Source organism: Tursiops truncatus, chromosome 19 (assembly GCF_011762595.2).
Source record: "Tursiops truncatus isolate mTurTru1 chromosome 19, mTurTru1.mat.Y, whole genome shotgun sequence".
NCBI classification, from domain to species: Eukaryota; Metazoa; Chordata; class Mammalia; order Artiodactyla; family Delphinidae; genus Tursiops; species Tursiops truncatus.
In genome coordinates this window covers 42519216-42541680 of record NC_047052.1, presented here as the reverse complement: position 1 = coordinate 42541680, position 22465 = coordinate 42519216, and the positions used below count along the sequence as shown (strand labels likewise).

Below are 22465 nucleotides of genomic sequence, written 5' to 3'. Positions count from 1 at the left end.
AGGGCACTCACACAGGCCATCCTGTGTGTGAACTCAGAGTGTAAAGGGCTCCTGCCGCTGCATCTCCTCCAAGAAGCCATCATCCTCAGCAGGAAGGGCTTCGTCCCCGTGCTCCAGCCCGTAGGGGTACAGGAGAGAGGCTGGGGACACCAAGACCTGAGGCTCCCCCAGGCCCACCAGGGCGGGGCCATGTCCCTCCAGCACCGCGCACCCCCCCGGACTGGGCCATGTCCCTTCAGTCTCCAAGGTCAGGGTCAGGTCCCCACAGGTCTCCAGGCAGGGCCATGTCCTCTCAGACCCCTAGGACCCTCCCTACCTGGCCCCCAGTCCTGTCCCCTCACCAAGCTGGGAAGCATGTCCAGCCTCACCTCTGAGCTCCTCGCTCCAGGTCACTTGGCTCTGCAGGACTAAGGGGACGGGGTGTCTGCTAAGGGCCGGGGTCCACCCAACACAGCTGACCCTTTTCCAGAGCCCCCAATCCCACTGACCCACCAGCAGCAGTCAGAGCAGCCCCAAGGTAGCCCCATGGATTGGCTGGCCGCTCTGGCTTATGCCTGGAGCGGAGGTGGGGGCCAGGTAGGGACCTGTAACTCAGCTCCACCAACCCATTGTTCATGGATCCAGGGGGCCTGGGAAGCACCCAGGGATGCTGGGTCTCATCCGGTCTGGCTGAGGCTGGGCCAGGCCTGCAGGTGGGGGTGGGGCAAGGAAGGAGAGAGGAGGTGGCCCCAGGGCTTTCCCAGGGGGCAGGGTTGTGTCACAGGCATCCAGGCCCTGGAGGAGCTCCCCACCCCATCAGCAGGCCAGAGCCCGGGTCAAGCAAGCCGCAGGTGAGCACACTGGAGCTCTGCTGAGGCTGGAGGGCTGACGGTGCAGAGCGCCGCTCCTTCCGGGGCCCTGCCAGTTCTCTCCCCAGCAGGTTAAAGATGAACTCAGAGCCTCCCCGATCCTAAGGGAGCATGTGCAGGGGGCGTGGTTGAGATGTGCACCTGGGGAGATGAAGGGGCCCAGGGGGACATCTGCAGAGAATAATGGGAGAGTCTGTGGTAGAAACTCATAGTTGGGCATTTGGGAACATGACTGGGGGATGGACCGTCAGAAGGAGAGATCCACCTGGAAAGACGTACGAAGGGCAGGCGACAGGGGGCTCAGACTGTGCACGTGTGGAGATCGCTGGGGGCTGTCCTGACAGAGGAGGCTCAGAATTAGAAAGTGGGGACTCCATCTTCAAAGTGGGGATCCCCAAGCCACTGCTCTGGCTCCCCAAACCCAAGCTAGTCCTTCACATGGTCAAACCTAGTGGGACAGAGGCCCTGCTTTGCAGGCTCCCTCCCACCCAGCATGAAGGAGTGGCCCCGTCACCTTCTCCCCACTCTGAGCAATCTTTGGTTAAGGCTTCCCACCTTCATCCCCAGAAGACCCCCAGCATCTGGAAACAACAGGTTTCCCTGGGGGCCCAGGGAAATCCTGGGGGGCAGTGTCCAAGCCCGGTCACCCGAGAGGGTGGTCACTCGAGGGGGAGTGGGAGGCTCAGTACCGTCTCCTGAGATGTCCCGGTCGTGGTCCCAGTCTTAGCTTTCCCCCCTCACATGTGCCACCTTGAGTAGATTCACAGCCCTCCTGGCTTGTTGCTATTTTATACCACAAAGTTTGGGACGGTTTGCTATGCAGCAGTAGAACTGGGACAGCTGCTCACAAAATAACTGCAGGATTTAAATAGTATTACTTTTTCTGCAGAAACTAAAATCCATTCTCCACTTACAGCACTATTTGAACATTCAGAATAATTATTTCTGAATACAGATTTCGTGGCCATCACAATCATTGTTAATTATGGCGGTAATTTACTTGCAGAATAACCATGGTGGAAAAATAACTGTACATTTCTCCTTCAACTTGACGGGGAGAATGCCAACTTATAAACCACACATGGAGCTTTCCATTCCAAGTTACATCCAGCAGGCTTTCTATATTTGAAAGTGAATATTCAGATATAAACACTCACCATGAACGCAAAGCCTTGCTTGTATCCCTGAGGTGGTTACATAAATTAGATCAGATGGGCCAAATACTTCTGGGTCGGAGATACACAGCAATGACATGGAAGAGAGAGATTTGATATTTGATCTTTCTGAAGATCAAGGTCCTAGCAGAGCTTCAAAGCAATCCTGTGATTGTTATTATTATTTTTCTAATATCTGCATGGCTCCTTGGGGTGGGTGACAAGGTTAGTGGCAGCAGGAAGAGAAACAGGCTCACCGACCCCTGGCCAACAAAGGAGACTGACTGATGAGTGGCTGTTGAGTGGATCGCAATCTCCCAACCCCCTCCCCCCTCCAAGAGCAATGCTGTGCGCAGAGTCCAGAGTGGTCCCCTGGTCGACATCTTCCCAGCGGACAACCCGTTGGTTTTTAATGTCCAAACTTCCACCATGTCTCCTAGAATCAGGCTGCAGCCCCTCAGGTCTCCCAGGGCGGGGCCATGCCCTCTTCAGTCCCACCCAGAGCAAGGTCATGTCTGCTCAGACTGGCCCCCTCCCTGCCAGGGTGAGCTGTGTCCCCTCGGAACCCCCAGGACATGGTCATATCTGCTCAGAATCCCCCAGGTGGACCATGTTCTTTCAGAGTCCCCAAACTTCGTAAAACGCACATACAGTACATTTTTCAGCTAACAACAACAAAGGGAATGTACAGCCCCATCCCCGTAACTCAATACGTTTCTAACAAAGCAACGTGTGGGTCAAGTCTCGAATTATATCTCCGATATGATGGGTAGAACGGTGCAGCAGCATGCAGATGTTTGGAAAAGCGCATGGAGATGTAGGGCTGGGGCGTTCCTGATGGACAAAGTAATGGTGGGGATCACCAAATCCTAAGAGTTCGGTCCAGGGAGGGATGTTTGCAGCATTTTCTAAATGGGTATCTGTATGTTATTCAAAGGGGCTTTCCTGTGTCTTTTTATGTTTTAGGAAATTGCTTGGGGGCTTGTAGCTGATGAGCGACACATTTAATTTTTATCATTGAAAGTCATGGGAGGGACCCCCTGGCAGCCCAGTGGTCAAGACTCTGCGCTTCCAATGCAGGGGGCGTGGGTTCAATCCCTGATTGGGGAACTAAGGTCCCACATGCCCCACGGCGCAGCCAAAAAAAAAAAAGAAAGAAAGAAAGAAAAGAAAGTCATGGGAAACAGGCACCTGCTGGGTGTTTTCCTGCAGAGCATCTGGTGTCCAGCAACACCTGGACAAGACTACTCCTTAACTTCCCGTATTTTAGGGGGCAGTAGTGCCCCCTGGTGGCCATTGGTGTCCCAGCAAGGTCTGCAGATGTTCTAGGGAACAGAGTGGGTCCCAGGGGAAACTGAGAACCACCTCCAGCCCAGATGACAAGATGAGGGTCTCAGGCTGTGCTCACAGGGCCTGGTGCTTCTGCCTCCTCCCTACAGGGCCCTGCTTCCCATGATGATCCACAGTGGATGTCTTGTTTTCACTGGGCATCTACAACCATTTTTTCTGGAAAGAGCAACCCACTTTCCTTTGGAGAACCCCTCACACTCAAGTCATGCAGTTCCTGAGGGTCAAACCTCCTCCCCACCCCATGCACAGGTGCACAGTGATTTGATAAGGGATGAGCATGTGACCCAAATCCGTCCAGGGAGAGCCAGGCCTGGGACTTTTTTGCTGTAGCTGATGGGAAAGAAGGATTCTTTTCCCACTGTGGCTGTTAAGTCATCCATGGCATATAAGAGTTTCGGTGGGTTGGGGGGACATCTCTGTCTCTGACTGTAGGGGAGCCTGCTTGGAAATGAAGCTGACACAGAAAAGCAGATGTGAGAGAGGAAGTGAGGCACAGTCCTGATGAAAAATATTCAGCAGCTGGATCCAGCAGTACCTGAAGCCAGACGCTCCAGAGCATTTCCAGTTAGGTGAACCAATTAAGATATTTTCTCTTAAGCCAGCGAGAACTGGAGGATCACACTCCCTGTCTGATGTTTGCCAGGCCCAACTGCTCTCTTCCAACCCCCCAAAATGTCCTCATTTGCTGCTTACATTTGCAAACTCAGAGACCACATTAATCAAAACCATCTTTATTATTTAAAGAGCATCCTGTCATCAGGGGCGCTAGATGGGACTCCCCAGACGGCAGAACAATATTTACATGGGGGTCAGAAGGGTGAGGCTCGGGTGGTCCCAGGGCTGAGTGGGCCCGCCACTGTGGAGGACCTTGGAGGGAGGGTATCCTTGGACCTGTGGGCTGGGCCCAAGAAGAAAAATGTTCCATCCCAGGGTGAACCCCATCATGTGGGCTGGAGCCACCTAGAGCAGCTTGGGCCCTGCAGGCGTGCACAGCGAGGAGAAGCCACAGGTCAGAGCTGGGTCACCATGCCGCTGGCTTCGGAGTGAGTCTGGGGAAAGACAACTAGGGGCTTCCAAGGTCTGAGAGGCTTCCCCCAAAGTCCCACAGCTGAACTCCCCTCCCCAGGAGCCCTTTGAAGGCTATCCGTTCCCTAGGGCACCCTCTTCTAAGCCTGAGCGCTGGTTTCTGGAAAACCCTGGCTCCCTTTCCCCCTCAGAGTCCCAAACCCTCCCACCCTCTGGCTCCCATCTGGGCCCAAATTTCACCTTTATGGCCTGGAAGATCCACTCCCGGAAGTCACTGACTTTGGTGTAGACGCCTGGCTTCTGGGCCAGGGCACAGCCGGTGCCCCAGCTCACGATGCCACACAGCCGCCAACGTGGCGTCCGAGAGATGCTGTCCTCACACACGAAGGGGCCACCGCTGTCGCCCTGGTGGGGGACGGAAGGCCTGGCTGGAAGCCAAGATGGCTAGCCGAGAGGCCCTCCTCGGATGACCGTGGGCTGTGGTCACAGAGCGCTCTGGCCCCGAGGTAGCGAGCCTGACCACCCACTGCCATGTGTCTCCACCCCCGGAGAGGCGGGGGCCCGGGCTGCCCCTCACCGTCCCTCACCTGGCAGGCATCAATGCCACCCTCAGGATAGCCGGCACAGAACATCTTGGGTTTGATCTGGTTCCCATAGAAGTCGGGGCCGTTGCAGACATCACTGCTGATTATGGGGACTCGGGCCTCCTGGAGTACCCCCGCCTGTTGGCCTGGGGGTGTGCAGGCAGGGCTGGACGAAGCTGGGGGGCATGCACACCCCCCTTCCTTCCTGGTGCCCACCCAGGCTCCTCAGTGTCCCTACACCCCTGGGCCATGAGGCCTTCAAGCAGGCCAACGGCCCTTCCCCAGCCCGGATCAGAGCCTCCCTTAACAGTGACTTCACAGGCAGAGGACGGAACTCACCGTAGTACTGCGTGTTGCCCCAGCCAGTCACGGTGCAGATCTTGCCGTCCACTAGAGCCTGCCCGGCAGCCGGGAGGCACACGGGCTGGATGTACTCTGTGAGACAGACCACGCTGGTCCCACCCCTGCCGGCCTGCCCCGCCTGGTACAGACCTCAGCCCAGCTGCCCCTGGTGCCCCCGGCCCACCCTTCCCTCTGTTCTTTTACAACAACAACAGCAGAAGTTGCCTTCTACTGAGAGCTCACTAGGTACCAGGCACCTTCCTGGGTGAGTTCCTTTAATATCCCATCAGCCCAGGGAGGTAGGAGCCATTAGTACCCCATTTAAAGAGGGGAAAATAAGGCCATGTCATTTGTCCAAAGCCTCAGAATGAGTCCGTGAGTCGATAGCAGAGCCAGAATTTGAACCCAGCTTGGCCCAATTTCCAAGCCTGTATTCTTAACCATGGCCCATGGGGCTGCCCCTGCCTAGAGGGTGCCTCTGTGAGAAACTTTACAAGGTACTATCTTGAGATGCTGGACTTCCACCTGTCGAAAAAATCATCATAATACACACACCAGTCCACCCTGTCCACAGTAAGAATGGCATCCCTGACACATGACTTCCTTGTGCAGTGCACAACCCACACCAGTGGTCCTGGCAGCCCTACCTGCTGCCTGCTGGTGACTTCACCTCCCTGAGCTCAGAGCTCTCAGGTGCAAAGTGGAAAGAATAATCATTTCCCCCCAGAGGTGTATAGTGAGACATCGGTGACGCGTTGAATAGCATGCCTGGCTAATAGGAAATGCTCACGTAACTAGCAATAGTAAAACACAGCGACAATGGCAATGATTGTTAATATTAACTGAGTGCTGACATTGCTGTAGGCTCTTGACTCAGATTAACCCTTTTCATCATTTCAATAACCCTCAGAAGTCATTTAACAGATGAGGGAAACTGAGGCATGGAGAGGTGAAGCCACGTGCTCAAGATCGCAGAGCTGGCAAGTACCTGACCCCAAAGCCCGTGCCGTTACCCCTCAGCCACGTGTCTCAAACCCAGGCCCCTCCCACCCCATCCACCTGTGCCCCGTGGATACCTCCCCACTTCAATCTTTTTAACCCTCTCACTCCATTCACTAAAGAGAAGGGTTTATTTTAAAGAGAAACATGCACACCATTGTAAAGCAATTATACTCCAGTAAAGATGTAAAAAATTAAAAAAAAGAGAAACATGTATTATTCAATACTCTGTAATGACTTATATGGGAATAGAATCTAAAAAAGAGTGGATATATGTGTAGGTATAACTGACTCACTTTGCTGCACGGCAGAAACTAACACAACATTGTAAAGCAACTATACTCCAAAAAAAAAATTAATTTAGAAACAAGAAAAGAAAAACATGTATCGTTCCCTTAAATGGAAAACCAGCATCATGGACCATTCAGAAGAAAAACAACCATAAAAATAAGAAAAATGCAAACCGAATAGTACTGACTTCCCTGGCAGCACAGCCAGGGGCTCACAGGCACTGATTCCAGCGCCGGGCAGCCTGGGCTCAAATCTTTGCCATTTGCCAGTTGTGGGAATTGGGGGCCTTATGTACCTTCTCTGTGTTGGGACCTTTCCCCTTGTGAAAAAACAGGATCATAAGAGAACCAACTCTCCCCGGGCTGTTGGGACAATGAAATGAGTGCATGCCTGGGACATGCTGAGGGCAGTGGCCACACACAGGAGGAACGTGCAGGTGTTGAAGTGCATCCTATCATCATTATTATTGTATTCTTTCATTATTATTATTGTCATCATACTGTTGCCTGCTGAAGGCACCATCATCGCTATTTTAACTTCGTTATCATCACCATTACTATTTTTTTAAATTTTTATCATTATTACTACTATTCCTGCTACAGAGTGGCCTTCTGAAATCTGAAGCCCACGGCCTGCCCTTAATCTAAAAGGCATGTGTAGATGAGGTATTAAAGACACCCTGGCACCCAAGTGAATCTCACTGAGAGCAAAGGAAATGCTCCAGAGAACTGTAACACGGATAACGCCTGACTTTCTGATTCATTCATGTACTTAAAATTTTTTCATTTCATTTTTTTGGGGGAGGGGCAGTAACGGCTCTTCTGAGATATAAGTCACATACCACACAATTCACCCACTTAAAGTGCCAAGTCAATGGTTTTTAGAGAGGTTTTAGATATAGGTACTAGCCTGCCTGGCAATAGGAAGGTGCAACCACCGTCACAGTTGATTTTAGGACATTTTCATCACCCCTTTTACCTGGGACCTCCCGACATCGCCATGCCCGCCCCCCCCCCCACCTCCTGGGGAACCACTAAGCTACTTTCTATCTCTACAGGTTTGCCAGTTCTGGATATTTCATAAGAATGGAATCATATAGTATGTAGCTCTTGGGGCCTGACTTCTTTCTTAGCACAGTGTTGTCCAGGGTCATCCACTGTGTACCATGAATCAGGACTTCATCCCTTTTTACGGCCTAGTATCGTTCCATTGTATGGATCTAGCATGTTTGGTTTACCCATGTGTCAGATGGTAGACGTCTGGGTTGTTTCCATCTTTTGGGATAATGCTGGTCTGAACACTCGTGCCCCAGTTTTGGTGTAGCTATGTGTTTTCATTTCTTTGGGGTATGTACCTAGGAGTGGAATTGCCGGGCCAAATCGTCACTCTGTGTTGAACTGCTTGAGGAATCGCCATATGGCTTTCCAAAGTGGCTGTACCCGTTGTCCCCATCTAATGAATGCCTAGTTTGTGCCCTTCAAGATCGTTTCCCTCATCACCATGGATTCCTATGCCCTAGCCCCCTCCTCTGTCCTCCTGGCCCCTGGTGTCCCCAGGCCAAGGAACAGTCCCAGACTTACCTGTGAGGGGCAGGGAGCTGGACAGGTGGACCAGGGCAATGTCATTGCTGTTCTCCTCGCTGTTGGGGTCTCGAAAGGGGAGATAGCCCCCGTGGTAGATTACTGCCTGCACCCCCAGCTGCACGCCATGGGGTGAGGTCTGGGCCACGGCACCGGCAAACACTCGCCATCGGGACAGGACCCGGTTCCGCCTACCAGGGACAGGAGGGGAGGGTGGCAGCCTGCCTGGGCACAGCCTCCCCGACCCCGCCGCTCCCCAGCCTCCCCCCTCAGCGCCATGGGAGACACTCACTCAGGGAAGCAGTGGGCGGCTGTCAGCACCCAGTCTCTGGAGAGCAGGGACCCCCCACAGAGGTGTGCTCCATCGTAGCGAAGACTGACTTGCCACGGCCACCTGCCCAAGCTGGTGTCCTGGCCACCCACGATGCGATCGACGGGCAGCTTCCTATGGCCACAGTCTGTGGGAGAGGGGGCAGTCAGGGGCAGTGGGAGGCCTGGACCCCCTGCCTTAGGGGGTCTGAGAGGTCATGCGCCACTCTGAGAAGAGTGAGTGGACACGATCCTAACCTGAGGGGTCTGAGGGACATGGCTCCACCCTGGGGGAGGGTGTCTGAGGAGACACAGCCCCCTCCTTGGGGACCTAGAGGGACATGGCTCCACCAGGAGGGGAGGGAGATCTGAGAAGACACAGCCCCATCCTTGCAGGATCTAAGAGGATAAGGCCTGCCTGGGGGTGTCTAATGGGACGTGGCCCTGCCCTCGGGGGGGTCTCAGAAGAAGACTCTGAGTTTCAGGGTCTCACCTTGGCAGATGGTAGCTAGGAAACGACCCCTGGGACAGTCGCTGTGGGAGAGACAGGGATGGGGACACAGGGGGAGACAAAAAGAGAGGCCAATTAAGAGGCAAGAAAGGCACACTGGGGGAGCAGGGGTGTGCGTGCCGGGGGCGGTGCGCGCCCTGCCTGCCCGCCGCCCTCCTCACCACACGGAAAGGACCTCGAGCAGCCTCCGGGCATGCGGCAGCCTCCCCTCGTCCACGCAGAAGAAGCCCGACGTGCCGTTGGCGCCCGCCGTCCGCACATCCAGCTCCGAGTGGGCCAGCGCCCTGGGCGGGGCAGGGGTCAGGCCTGCAGCCCCGCCCCCCAGCCCCCCACCCCCAGGGGCACCCCGGTACCTGAGGAAGCCCATCTCCTCGCAGCTGAGCCCCGCCACCCTGGCGTTGGAGCGCGAGGAGCACAGCAGGCGCCACGTGCCCTCCGTCTGGTCAAACACCGTGAGCCGAGCGTCGGCCGGGCCGGCCTGCACTGCAGGGTGACAGGACCGCCGCCTGGTCGCCTTCCTGCCCGATCCCTCCCGGCCTCTTCTCCGACCCCGTGGATCTAGTCCTGAGTCCTGGCAGGCCCGATGGCAGCACCCTGGGCCCCCCACACTTGTGACTGCGTCTGGAAGGGCCCATGACTCAAGTTGAACCAAAGATCGGGGTCTCTGGGACTCTGGCTGCCCCGCCAGGGGGAACCAGGGGGCTTCCTCCTACCACTGGGGTTCCTAAGCTGGTTGCCCATGAGCTGGAAATCTGGAATTCTGCCAGGAGATTTGGGACGAGGGAAACTGTTTTAACCAAGCTCCCAGGAGAATGGCACGTGAGGCTGGGTCTGCCTGGGCCCATCTTCGCCCCAAGGAGGGGAAAAATGAGCCAATGTGGAGGAGAGTCAACAGATTTCTGATAACACTTTTAAAGCCCCTGATGGAGTCAGGCTTGAAGAACCCCCAGAACTGTTGCTTAAGTGAGTCAGTAATTTCCCTTTTTATTTAGCCAGTTTCTTAGATTTTCCTTTCGTCTTTTGCAGCCTGAAGACCCTTGACTAATACATCACAGTGCCAAAATATTTAAATAGATTTCCTATAATCTTAAAAAAAAAGAGAGAGAATAGCTATCTTTTTCTGCAGGACTTGTCAGAGCCTTGAATACACACTAAATTGCATGATAATTCTCCAAGCAGAGGATGCAGTATTCATTCATTCATTCAACAAGTGTTAACTAGACACATACTCCATGCCCAGTCCTGTGTGGGGTGATGCCGGGGGACATAAAGATGACCAAGACAGCCCTGGGCTGTGCCCTCACCAACCAAAGTCCACCAATGGGGGAGACAGACAGCTGTAAAAAAATCACCCAACCAAACACAGCATCACAAACTCTGAGAAGAGGTAGGGCGGAGATACACAGGAAGACTGGAGAGAGCTTATGGGGGATTCCTCCTGCCTGGGGCTTTACTGTGTTGAGAAGTGATGCTCCCCTCAGCCCCTCATAGGCTGCTCCTCACATGGTCAGAGGACCCTTGTCCACACCTAAGCCAGGTCACAGCCCTTAGCCGTATTTATTTACATTTAGCAAACACTCAGTATGTGCCAGGCTCTATTTTGGGCAATGAACAGATCAGACAAAACCCCCAGCTCTGAGGAGCTCAAAGGCCAATAGGTGAGATGCATAACCAACAGGACAGAGAGGTTAAATAGATGGTGTGTCACAAAAGAAGGCACCAGGGAGGTAAATCGAGCTTGACCGAGGCAGGGGAATGTCGGCGTTGAGGGGAGGGGAGGTTGCACTTTCCAACAGGTGGGCAGGGAAAGCTGCAAAAGATGCGAAGGAGGTAAGAGGCCGGGGGAGGGAACAGAGAACCAGGCCAAAGGAACTGCCAAGTGCAAAGATCCCAAGGTGGTGGGGTGGGGGGCGGGGAGACACGGGGGATGTTTAAGGAACAGCAAGGAGGTTGGAGCAGAGTGAGCTAGGGGAGGGGAGATGGGAGACAAGACTGGATTGACACTAGGACTTTGGCTTTTACCAGGAGTGAGATACGGCCAGAGGAGGGCTCTGAGCCAGGAGGGCCCTGATCTGACTCAGGGGTTCACAGGCTCCCTCTGGCTGTGTGTGGGGAGCAGAGTGTAGGGGCGGGATGGGAGCAGGGAGACCAGGGAGGAGGCTGTGTGATGGTCCAGGAGGGAGAGGATGGAGGCTGGGCCAGGGTCGGGGCAGTGAGGGGTGGGGGGGAACAGAGTTTAGATTTAGGATAGATTCTGTGGGTGGAGCCCACAGGGTCTGCTGAGGTTGGATGTGGGTGTGAGGGAAAGAGGGTCTGAGGGCAATTCCAGGGTGTTTGGCCTGAGCTGCCAGAAGGATGGAGCTGCCACTGACTGAGATGGGGAAGGTGGGGAGGAGTAAGCCTGGGGAAAGATCGGCTGTGCACCCCTTTTCTCCTGAGCCTCCTGCATGGCTGGTGTTCTGAGAGCACATTCTGGGAACGTGAATCTGGTGCAAACTCAATTTTGCATCCTCGTAGGAAGAACTTGGTGAGGCCACACCCAAGCTGAGCAGTCTTCCCACAGCCCCACAGATCTGGACGAGGGGAGGCAGGACTTCCAGGGAAAACCCTATCCTGCTGAGGACAGAGAAAGGCAAACAGAGGATGTGCATTCAGGCCTGAGGGACTCCAAACCCCAAGCTTTTAACGTTGCCCTAGACAGCCTCTCAAGGGGCTTCCTTCCTGAGGGTTAAACAACAATGGCACAGTAATAATAACACTTGTCTATGTTTCCTGGGGATGTCAGTGGGCTGACCCCATGCTATGTGTCATATCTGGGGGGTTCTTTGAATCCCACCACCATCCTGGAAGGTAGAGACCATTTCTATGCCCATCTTGCAGATGGGGAAACTGAACCTTGGAGAGGCTATACTTGCCCGGGGGAATATAGCTAAGAACCTGCAAAGCCAGGATTTGAACCCAGGCCTGCCTATCTGCATACTCCCTGCTCCTTCTGTGGCTCTCACATGGACCCTTACCTGTCCCCACCCTAAATATACTCACCCACAGCCTGAACTAGGAGCTTCCTGGCTGGCTCGCCTTAGTCACGGCCTCCAGGTGGGGGCCCAGGGATGCCTGGTATCTCTGCTGGGGGGTGCCCACCACCCGCTGAGTCCCCAGACCAAGACTTCGGGTCTGAAACACCAACTGTGGGTGGGAGTGAATTCTTATTTTTAAATGACTTCTCAGTGCTCTAGGAATGTGATTTCCAGAAAGTGTGAGGTTTTAGGAAAAAATTATCACGTTATGGATGGATTTGGAGGGAGGGGGAGGGAGGGAGGAGGGAATGTCAAATGCCCCCTCCAAGTATTTTTAAAACTATATTCTGTGCCACTGTTTCTCACTTCTAAACTCTTTATTCTTGTTTGTATTATTTTAAGCAATGCAAAAAGTATGTTCTGGGTCACCTGGTTTGCTCAAAAAATTGTCTGATATATTTAGAGGTGTGAAAATCCCAGAAAAGTGAGGTGGGGATATCATTTCTGGGTTGTTTTTGTTTGTTCATTTTGTAATTTCCCAACGTTTTTGAAAAACCCGAGTATAATGGAAGGGCACGGTGCTGGCGTTGGCCAGAGCCAGGTCTGAATCGTGGCCTAATTACTTTCCAGCTGGAGGCCCAGGACAAGTTGGCTCATGTCGGCGATCTGTCCTCATGCTTATTCATTAAGCAAAGGTTTCCTGAGCACCTACTACGTGCTGGACACCGTCTGGGGCAGTAAACAAAATGCCCCTGCCCTCCTGAAATTCACCAGGAGTAAAGCATGAACTTCAAGTGTGAGGAGGGTTTTACCAGGGGCAGCAGGATGGCTGTGGGGAGCAGGGTGGGGGGTGGGGGGGCAGTGTGGAGCCTGGGGGCAGAAAGGCCCTGCTCAGGAATGTTACAGCCTGAAGCCTGAGACACAAAAGCCCATGTTAACCAAGTTGGCTGAGAGTCAAGTGTTGCACGGATCATTACCTCCTCTAATTCTCACTCCCAGTTTCCAAATGAGGACTCTGAGAACCAGAGAGGGCAGGACAGGTGCGAGCCTCAGCCCAGCAGGGATGGTGCAAGATCCTGAAACCCGCCTCGGGGTGTGAGCGGGAAAGAAGGTGCTGCAGGGAGGGTCCTTCGAGGGCGTGAGAGCTGCCAGTGCGTTGGAGCATGAAGGGCACCGGAAGCAAGCATGAGGTGAGGATGGAGAGGGGCCCACACCCTAGGAGCCTCGGAGCCTGGCTCCTTTTAGCCCAGTGGCAGTAGCGAGCTTCCGGCAAGTGCATGACCCTCTGCCCTGCCATTTGTTCAATGTGCGGACTTGGACAAGTCAGTTCACTTCACTGGGCCTCAGTTTCCCCATCTGCAAAATGGGGATGATGATAATGGCCCCGACTTCACAGGGCTCTTGTGCAAAGGCTGCAGCCAGGGCCTGGCGTGTGTTAGCCGTCACTATGGCAACTCACTTGGCCATTTCCTGAGAAACAATATAGTAGTTCTACCCAAGAGCTGGATCCAGGCTGCCTGGTTCCCATCCCAGTGACCTGAGGCAAGTCACTTGGTCTTTCCAAGCCTTATTTCCCCATATTAAAATGGGCTGTGGGGAGGATTTAATGAATCAGTACCTGCAAAGCCCTGAGGCCTGTGCCTGGCACGCGTAAACGCTCTCTAAGTGTCAACTGTGGTGGTTGACCTTGATGGTGGCTTTCCTTGTCCAGATGCTCGTTTCTGCTCTTAATGTGAGCTGAGTCCTTTACGGAACTACATGAGGCTTGTGGGAGTGAAAAATGCATCCCATCACCCGACTTCCCCATTCTTCCTGCTGCCCTGAGCCACAGAACGGCAGCTTGGAGTTGGCATCTGGGAAGATTCATTCATTCCACAGTGCGTTTCCGCATCTATTTGTGTGGCCACCTGCATGCAGATACCTCCCTACCAGTCCAGTCAAAGAGCTATTCGTGGCCCCATCATTTACCAGCTGCATGTCCTCTCTGGTCCTCACTTTGCACATCTGTAAATGGGGATGCTAACAGCAGCTACCTCCAAGGAGAGCTAGAAAAAGGTTGGCTGAATTCATACAGTACCTCTCAAACATGTTTTGACCACGTTCCGCAATAAGAAACACATTTTTCCATTATGATGTAGCCTTGAACGTCTGTTTTCTGGGGTGAACTGTGGCATTGCTCTAAGCCTCAGTTTCCCCATCTGTAATATGGAGAGAATAACAGTCCCACCCTCATAAAAAAAGAAAAGCTTAACAGAACTTCTTCTTACTGAGAGAGATGCACTCTGATTTTTTTAATCTATTTCATACTTTTTAAAGTGTGGTTTTCAGCTCACTAATTTCATGATGCACTAACGGGTAACATATTTAGAGTCTGAAAAACACTGGGTTAGACAAGTGAAGTGTTTAGAGCAACAGTACGAGTTCATTCAAAAAACTCCTTTCATTGAGTTCCCACCAGGTACGGGCTTCCTCCAGGGCTCCCCAGAGGGTCTCAGCACGCTCTACTCACCTGGATACAACGGCTCTTGATCACTCCTGAGTAGAACGGTCACTGCAGAGAAGGCAGAGGTGAGGGCAGGTAGGTTGGGAACTGCAGGGGGCAGGGGAGGGTAGAGGCGCAGGGGTCCGTCCACTCTCACCAATGGCCCAGGACGCTGCCCCGATGCCTGTCAGGAGCAGCACGGTCCCCACAGTGAGAGCTGCCACCTTGGGTCCAGAGCAGCATGGCACAGTCCGGCCACCTGCAATAGACACCATGCTGGGGCCACAGCCAGGTCTGTCCTCATTGTGGCAGGATCTGAACACGGGGCCAGCTCTGGCCTGCCCCCAGGCCAACTTCGCACGCCTGAGCCTGCCCTGCCCTGGGCCCAGTTTCCTGGGGTGAACAGTTGGCAGGGCCGTCCCTCCCCTGCGGCGAGGACAACCAGGTGTCCAGCCCCCCAAGGGTTCCAGCTGGGAAGAGCCGTGGCTGGGACAGCTTCCGCCCTCCCTGCCTATATTCCTGGCACTTAAGGGATTTCTCCTCCCCTATGACGCTGCGCTTCTGTATTTCCTTCATCACGTTGTGCCGTCTTTTCTTGAACGTCTCACTTCTGCTAACTTTCCCAGAGGTTCTTGGAGCCTCTTGGGGGCTGTGACCCCTGACCTTTGCCCTCTTGGCAACTCTCTTCCCTGCTGTTTGGCATTTCCTCACTGCCTCACTTCTCTCTGCTATACCAGACCCTCTGCCCCTGGGAACCCCCCAAAACCAGAACTCTCCCAGAGGACCCAGCTCCAAGGTCAAATTTGCCCCTGGAGGTTGAGAACCTACATTTGGAAATTTGCCAGCCTCACTTAAAAATATTGGCCTTGGACTTCCCTGGCGGTCCAGTGGTTAAGACTCTGCACTTCCACTGCAGGGGGCAACAGGTTCGATCCCTGGTCTGGGAACTAAGATCCTGCAATGCCGCGTGGCGCGGCCAAAAAATATATATATATATATTGACCTTACCCATTCCTATGTGGGACCTTGGGCAGGTGGTGTCACCTCTTTGAGCCTCAGCTTCCTCATCTATTTAATGGGCATCCACCTAGCACACACCTCTAAGTATAATGTTTTAAAGTTCTTTTAAATAATAATAATAAAAACCATACTCTTATCACATGCTTTATGTGCCAAGCACTGCTCTGAACGCATTAACTTATTCAGTCCTCATCTAAGTTATGATTCCCATTTTTCAGACAGGGAAAACTGAGGCTCAGAGAAGTGGAGTCACCTGCCCAAGGTGACTCAGCCAGGAAGAGGCAGTGCTGAGTCCTGAACCCTGGGGTCCAAGTGTATAACCACTAAGCCATGCTACCCCTCCCTGTGCTACAGTGGCTGGCATATAGCAAGTTCTCAATAAATGCTTTTATTTATTTATTTATTTTTCATTTTTTATTGGTCAATAAATGCCTTTAAATCATTAGAGCTGTGTGGTCCTGGGCAACTCCCTTCACCTCTCTGGGCCTCAGTTTTCTCATCAGTAAAATGAGACTTCATTCATTCATTGTCCTATTGAACATCCACTGTGTTCCTGGCACCATTCTAGGCTCTGGAGACACATCCCAAAACAAGACGGATGAGATGTTGGTTCTCATGGAGCTCACATTCCCATGTGTGTAAAGTGAGGGGAAAACCAAAACAAGTAAACAAGTAAATGAACTTGATAATCTCCAGATCGTGGCAAAGTCTATGAAGAAAATGATGTGGGTTGGGGGTGGCAGTGTTCTGTGGGGTGTTCAGGAAGGGCCTCCCCAAGAAGTGACTTTTGAGCGGAGACCTGAGGGGTGAGACCAGCCAAGCAAAGACCTCTCATGGAAGGGCACAGTGGGCAGAGGGAACAGCACAGGCAAAGTCCTTGAGGCAAGAATAAGCATGGTGGGTTAGAGGGCAAGAGAGGCCACTGATGTGGCCAGAATGGCATGAGCTTGGGGAAGGCAGTGGGACCAAGGCTGGGGCCAGCTGGGGAGGGCTGGCAGCCCCCAGACAAGAGGGATTTTATTCCCAGTGCAACAGGGGCCCTGGGGCTGAAAAGCCAACCCTTTTGCTAGAGATCAGGAGAACCAAAGGGAAAAGGCAGCTGAAAGCTTTTGCTGGGCCTGGCATGCACCCGACTGCCCTTGGCATCTGCAAGGCCCTCCCAGGGCTGCAGGACCTCCCAGCTTTGCCATCTGTGTCGTGGCAGTACGGCTGATGGGCACAGGGCCAGGCCAGCACCCGGAATGGAGCAGGGAGCAGTCCAGCACCTTCCTGGGATGCCTATTGTCTGAGTGTCTTAAGAATTTGAGAGCCCAGCCATTCCCGGCAACGTGCTCCTCCCTCCAAAGAGGCCCCAGTGGACCGGGCCAGCCCAGCCCTGGCTGGCTGACCCCTTCCTGTCTCCCTGAGGAGAGAGGTCCCCACCTCCACCCCCAACCATCTTCCTGGTTCCAGTGGGAGGTCTTGGCTCTGCTAGCCGTCAGGCTTGTCCTGGTTCCTTTCTGTTCAGATGTGCCTGCAGAGCTTTGGGCCACTCACAGCCCAGCCCAGAGGCTTTGGCACGTCTGCTGGGGCAGGAAGCACTGCCACCCTGTGTCTCTTAAGGTGAGAGGCAAAACTTGCTTTCATGCCTTCTGGTTCAGGGGACTTCGGGCAACCCCCAAACAGGTGCCTCTGGTGGGACAGGAAGCATCCTCGCTCTGGGTCCCTGGTGTGAGAGGCATTCTCACTGCATATCTTTGCTGAGGCAGGAAAGCGTCCTCACTGTGCGAGAGGCAGCAGCATCCTTGCGTGATTCCTCAGGGGCGAAAGGGCTGGGTAAGCCAGGACCCCCGAGCTTCCCCCTGAGGCTCTGCTCTCTGTTCCTCCAAGGGTGCTAGGCTGCCCTTGTCTTGTCACAGGACAGTGCTTCTGTCCCCACCATTTGGCTGCAAAACCCTCCCAAGTGACATCTTTGGCTCCTTGTCTCTGAAACTCCATTCAATCTACAGCTCCGTGTCTGTCTTCATTGTACACAACTCCAGCTTCCTGAACAGAAGTCTCTCCCCGTCTGATTTCTGGGACACCGCCTGTGCCCGATTCTGATTCTCTCCCTACTTCTCCACCTCCTCCACACACTCCCTGAAATCTGGGGTCCCCAGGGCGGCCATGGCCTCCTCCCCCTCATGCCTCCCCACTCCCGTCTGTCTTACACACCTCCACAGCCTGTGTCCCTTTTCTGTCCCCAGCCCTGGACTCTCCTTTGTCCTAGATCGGGGGTCCTACAGTCTCTTAGATGCCTCCCACTTGAATCCCCAAGGTCCTTCACACCTCCCAGGTCCCATATTGGCCTCAACGTCTCCCCAGATCCCCAGGTCCCGTCTCAGAGGCCCTCATCTCAGGAATGTCCCTCATCTGCAGGACGCCTCCCTCCCACCTCAGCTACAGGCCTCCTAAGTGTCTCCCGCCCACTCTCTCCTTCCCTGCTCCCACCCCATCCAACCCCTGGGCTCAGTCTCTCCTTCTGGCCCAGCCTCCACATAGAACCCCAGGGAATCTTCCTAAACACCAAATCCAACCTGTCCCTACCCTCCATGACTCCCCAATGCTCCCCAGGACAGAGTCTAAAGCCCTCAGCCCGTGGTACCAGCCCCTCTGGGATGTAAGCATGGCTATTAGAGATCTGGGGGTTGAACATGCTTTCCTAAATTCCCACACAGCCATATGGGTCCTTATCAGACAGCTGATAAGCCGGTCCAAAAAGCAACCAAAACGACAGGACTTATAAAACAAAGAATACCCACCAGCGCCACCTTGTGGAGAGACCCGGCACTGCCCAGTCATGGGCCAGCTTCTCACCAAAAAGAGTCCTAACGGATCTCAATCACCCTCCCAGTTACATTTCCAACTTTACCGACAGAAATACGAAATTAGCTACGTGCCACTGCACACCGGGCAGATTGTCACCCCGGCTGTTAGCCTTGCTCTTCCCTCTGCCTGGCACACCTACCTACTCCCTCCTCATCCTGAATGTCAACTCAGATATCACCTCCTCTGATTCTAAGTCTCCAGGAAGCACCAAACCTCGCCTTAGGTGTACTTCAACAGCAGAATGGGGCTTCCCTGGTGGTGCAACGGTTAAGAATCCGCCTGCCAATGCAGGGGACACAGGTTCCATCCCTGGTCCGGGAAGATCCCATGTGCCGCGGAGTAACTAAGTCCGTGCACCACAACTACTGAGCCTGAGCTCAAGAGCCCACGAGCCAAAACTACTGAGCCCGTGTGCCACAACTACTGAAGCCCGCATGCTTACAGACCACGCTCCGCAACAAGAGAAGCCCGAGCACCGCAACAAAGAGTAGCCCCCACTCGCTGCAACTAGAGAAAGCCCACGCGCAGCAACAAAGACCCAACGCAGCCCAAAATAAATAAATAAATAGATTTATTTATTTATTTGTTAAAAACCCAGCAGAATGGTAACACAAACATTAGCACAACTGCAGCCACAATGGTTCTCAGAAGCTACACCGACCTTAGCCCTGTCCTAACCCCATCCTGCAGTTTCCTAAAATCCTTGCAACTGTTAATGAGGAAGGTGTCATTATCACCATCCCCAATTTACAGATGAGGAAAGGAGGCCCAGAGAGGTGCAGCCACCCACCCGGGGTCACCCAGCAAGTAACCACAACGCCAGAACTTTTCAGCATTCGTGTCTAGGTTTGAAACGACAGCAGGACTCCCCTCCAGGGCCAGGCCCGAGCTGCCTGGGGATGCACTGAAGCCCACTGTGCCTCGGTTCTCTCTGTCCCCAGGCCAGTCTCTGGCCATCCTTCAGCACATGCTCTGCTTTTCATCCCTGGTTCATTCACCCGTAGGCCCCAGGCCTGGTGAGATCCCTTCAGCGGGCTCCAGGAAGGAATGGTTCCAAAGGTGCAGGGCTCTGCTGCCCACCTGCTCCGCAAGGGCACAAGCACCTTCTCCCGAGCCACTGGGAGCCTGGATTTACTCCGGGCCACAGCTGAATGATTTGGGCTCTGATTTGCTAGCTGTGCTGAGACCCAAAGAGGCCAGTAATCTACACCCATCATTTCCGCCAGCACATTCAGGGCTTCCTGCCTATCACGGCATGTAAATCCTCACACCATCCTCTGAGGTGGGCACTAGTACTGTCTCCATTTTACAGAGGAAGAAACGAGGCCCAGAGAGGGTAAGTCACCTGCCCAGGGCCTCACAGCTAGAAAGTGATACTGCCTGGGACCAAACCCAGCTAGCCTGGTTCCAGGAAGAAGAGAGGGAGTCGGCCCCAGCTGGGGAGCGTGGAAAGGAAAGGCCACCCCTAACTGGGCCCTTCCAGCTGGCTCCCAAGTGTGGACCAGGGTAAGAAGGAGCCAGGGTGTCTGGAGCCCCTGCCAGGGGCTTCCATGAGCCCTCGAGTGCCCGCCACTCTGAGGATGTGGTTTCTCCCCACCATCCCTGGAGCAGTTTCTCTGTTGTCTCTCCCCTTTCCATCCATCCGGACCGAGTCCAAAGTCCTCCCTCTGCTGTTTTGCCCACAGTGTGAGGAGGTGGCAGGAATGTCTGGAATCGGTGGGGGTCTTGGGTCCCAGGACTCCAAGTTGGCCGACCTCTTCCACGACAGCTCTGGTGCACCGCATCTGTCTTACACGCTGAGCCCCATGCGGGTGCCTTGTGTGTGTTACGTGCTCCCAACAACCTCACGTAGGTAGGCAGGTAGGTGGGTAGGGAGGTAGGTAGGCGGGTAGCATTAGAATCCATGCTTGACCCAGGGGGGAAATGAAGCCCAGAGAGACGACGACACTTTCACAAGGTGGCACAGCAAAAAAGTGGCAGAAGCCAATTCGAATGCAAGCCTGTGTATTTGACTCCGGAGTCTGTGTCCTTAACTGTGATAGCTAGTCTCCCTGCCTTGGCCCCAAGTAGAGGACAGGTCCAGGGATAGCTGAGAGATCACTGGGGGATGAGGGGAAACTGAGGCAAGGAGCCAGGAAGGTCATATGGGGTGGCAGGGAGGCAGGTGGTGCCACAGCCCCACAGAAAATTTGGTTAATAGTTAATCAGGTAGAGGAGACTTCAGAAGCGGGTGGGGATGGGCCCCAGGAGGGGTGCCAGAGAGAGGGGGCTCCAAGGGGGTGGAGGGCTGGGAAGGAAGCACAGAAGGAAGGGCGCCAGGCAGAGCCAAAGTTGGGGCTCAGGGAAAGGGGGACTCACCCTCCTTCTCCGCCATGTCACGGCCTCTAGTTAATGATTCCCCGGCTGACCTCCTGGGCCGGGGCGGGACCTGTGGGGAGATGAACGGGGGGAGGCAGGGCCTGGGGGAGCCGAGGCCAGCCCCTGTGCCCCCAGTCCCAGGCGCCCATCCAGGGAGGCTGAGGGACTGGGCCCCGGCCAGAGCACGCCATGATCACGGACACAGACTGGGCTGGGTTCAAGGATGGGGTCAGTGTGTGACCAGCGGCCAGGGGGATGCCTGGATTTGCAGGCCTGGGGGACCCCATACGCCTGGGCCTGGGTGAGGAGGAGACTAGGGCTCTGAACTCCTGGGTCTGAAGGAGGAGAGCTGGGGCCTCAACTCCTGGGTCCTGGGGAAAGAGGTTTGGGGGCCAGCCCTCCTTCGGAGGAGGGACACAGGGGCCTGGATTCCGGGGTCTGAGGGAGGAGGAGACCGGGGCCGATCTTGGAGTCTGAAGAACAGGGGGCTGGGACTCTGAGGTCCTTGGGGAGAAGCCTGACAGCCCACCCTCCGGGTCCCTGGGAGCCCTTCTACTGGGAGCTGAGCATTAGGGCGGGTTTGGGTGAGGGGGCCCACGTCCTGGGGACTGGAACTGAGGACCCTGGTCCTTACCCTGGGGTCCGGCAGGTGGGGGCGGAGCTGAGAGATGGTGCCGGTTTAGGGTCAGTCTCCAGGCCTGGGCAGGAGCATGGTGGCCCCTCAGCAGCGGCGGCCCCAGAGGCAGCGGCGGCGGTGGCGCGGGGCCTGCTAGGCCTGGCTGCCTCACCTGAGGAGGAGGGGGCTGGGCGAGAGGCGGGGGAAGGGGCGGGGAGGGGCCGGGCAAAGGGATTGGCAGCGCTGGAGGCCACCTGGCTGGTGGGACAGGGTTTGCAGGGGATGGACCAGGCCGGCCCAGCAACCTGCCTCCGGCCTGGAGGGGGCTCAGGTGTGCGGGGCTGAGGGGACGAGGAGCTGGGACTGGCTTGGCCTGAGGGCCGGGGGTCTGGGGAGACAGGGCAGGCTGGGGGTGCTTCCAAGGACCAACGGAAGGAGCTACGAACTGCAGGGACACAGAGGGAGGGCACCAGCTGCCCCAAGCCCACCCTGCCCCGGCTTCTTCGCCTGCCTCCTGCCCAGCCCCCGCCCTGCCCCAGCTCAGGCTGAACCCCGTCCCTGTCCACCCCTGCCCCTTCCGGCACCCTCTGCCCAGCCCCAGGCCCACCACTGCCCCTGCCATTTCCTGCAACTGTTGTCCAACTCCCGAACAAGGCGGTCCCAGCTCCAGGCCGGCCTCAGCCCAGCCCGTGCCCCAGACCCCTCCCGCACCCCAACTCCTGCACCAGCCTCTGCCCCTCCAGTGTCCCCAGCCCAGCCCCAGTCCCGACGCCTGCCCCCGCCCTTGCTCTCCCTCCCCCCCCACCCCCTCCCCCCAGCTGCTTTCCTACAAGTCACGGGGGCTGGTTTGCTTTGGCAGCCTCTCTGCCGCCAGCAGCAATGACCTCTGGAGCTGGGAAGTCCTAGACGGGGGTGGGGGATGGGGACCTGGCCCGGAAAAGGCAGCACTGAGTGCTGAGGCCCAGGCCAAGTGGCCGGAAGTGTCCAGAGGCAGATACACACTGTCCCGCATCAGACACTCTTGGCCAGCAGCCAAGAGTCATCCACGTCACACCCCAGGGCCAGATAAACACCCAGACACACAAGGATCACCAGCAGACACCTGCCTGTGGACAGCCATGCCCTCAAACA

At 55.1% G+C, this 22465-nt stretch overlaps 1 protein-coding gene across 2 annotated transcripts; it reads right to left on the bottom strand.

The window, feature by feature from the left end:
* Positions 1 to 4107: 4107 nt before the first annotated feature.
* HPN (hepsin) lies at positions 4108 to 22087 on the bottom strand. Of its 2 annotated transcripts, none has more exons than XM_073796582.1 (13): positions 21353 to 22087; positions 20719 to 20788; positions 14651 to 14752; positions 14521 to 14562; positions 9348 to 9477; positions 9156 to 9278; positions 8977 to 9017; positions 8467 to 8632; positions 8175 to 8365; positions 5302 to 5397; positions 4966 to 5108; positions 4619 to 4783; positions 4108 to 4329 (listed from the first exon to the last, which is right to left on the bottom strand). In XM_073796582.1, exons 2-13 carry the CDS (start codon positions 20732 to 20734, stop codon positions 4294 to 4296), a joined length of 1251 nt encoding a protein of 416 aa, XP_073652683.1. In that variant the 5' UTR covers positions 20735 to 20788; positions 21353 to 22087; the 3' UTR covers positions 4108 to 4293. The 2 variants fall into 2 exon arrangements, with proteins under 2 accessions (XP_073652683.1, XP_033700832.1); XM_033844941.2 differs by having other exon boundaries at positions 4108 to 4401; positions 21353 to 22084.
* Positions 22088 to 22465: the final 378 nt, after the last annotated feature.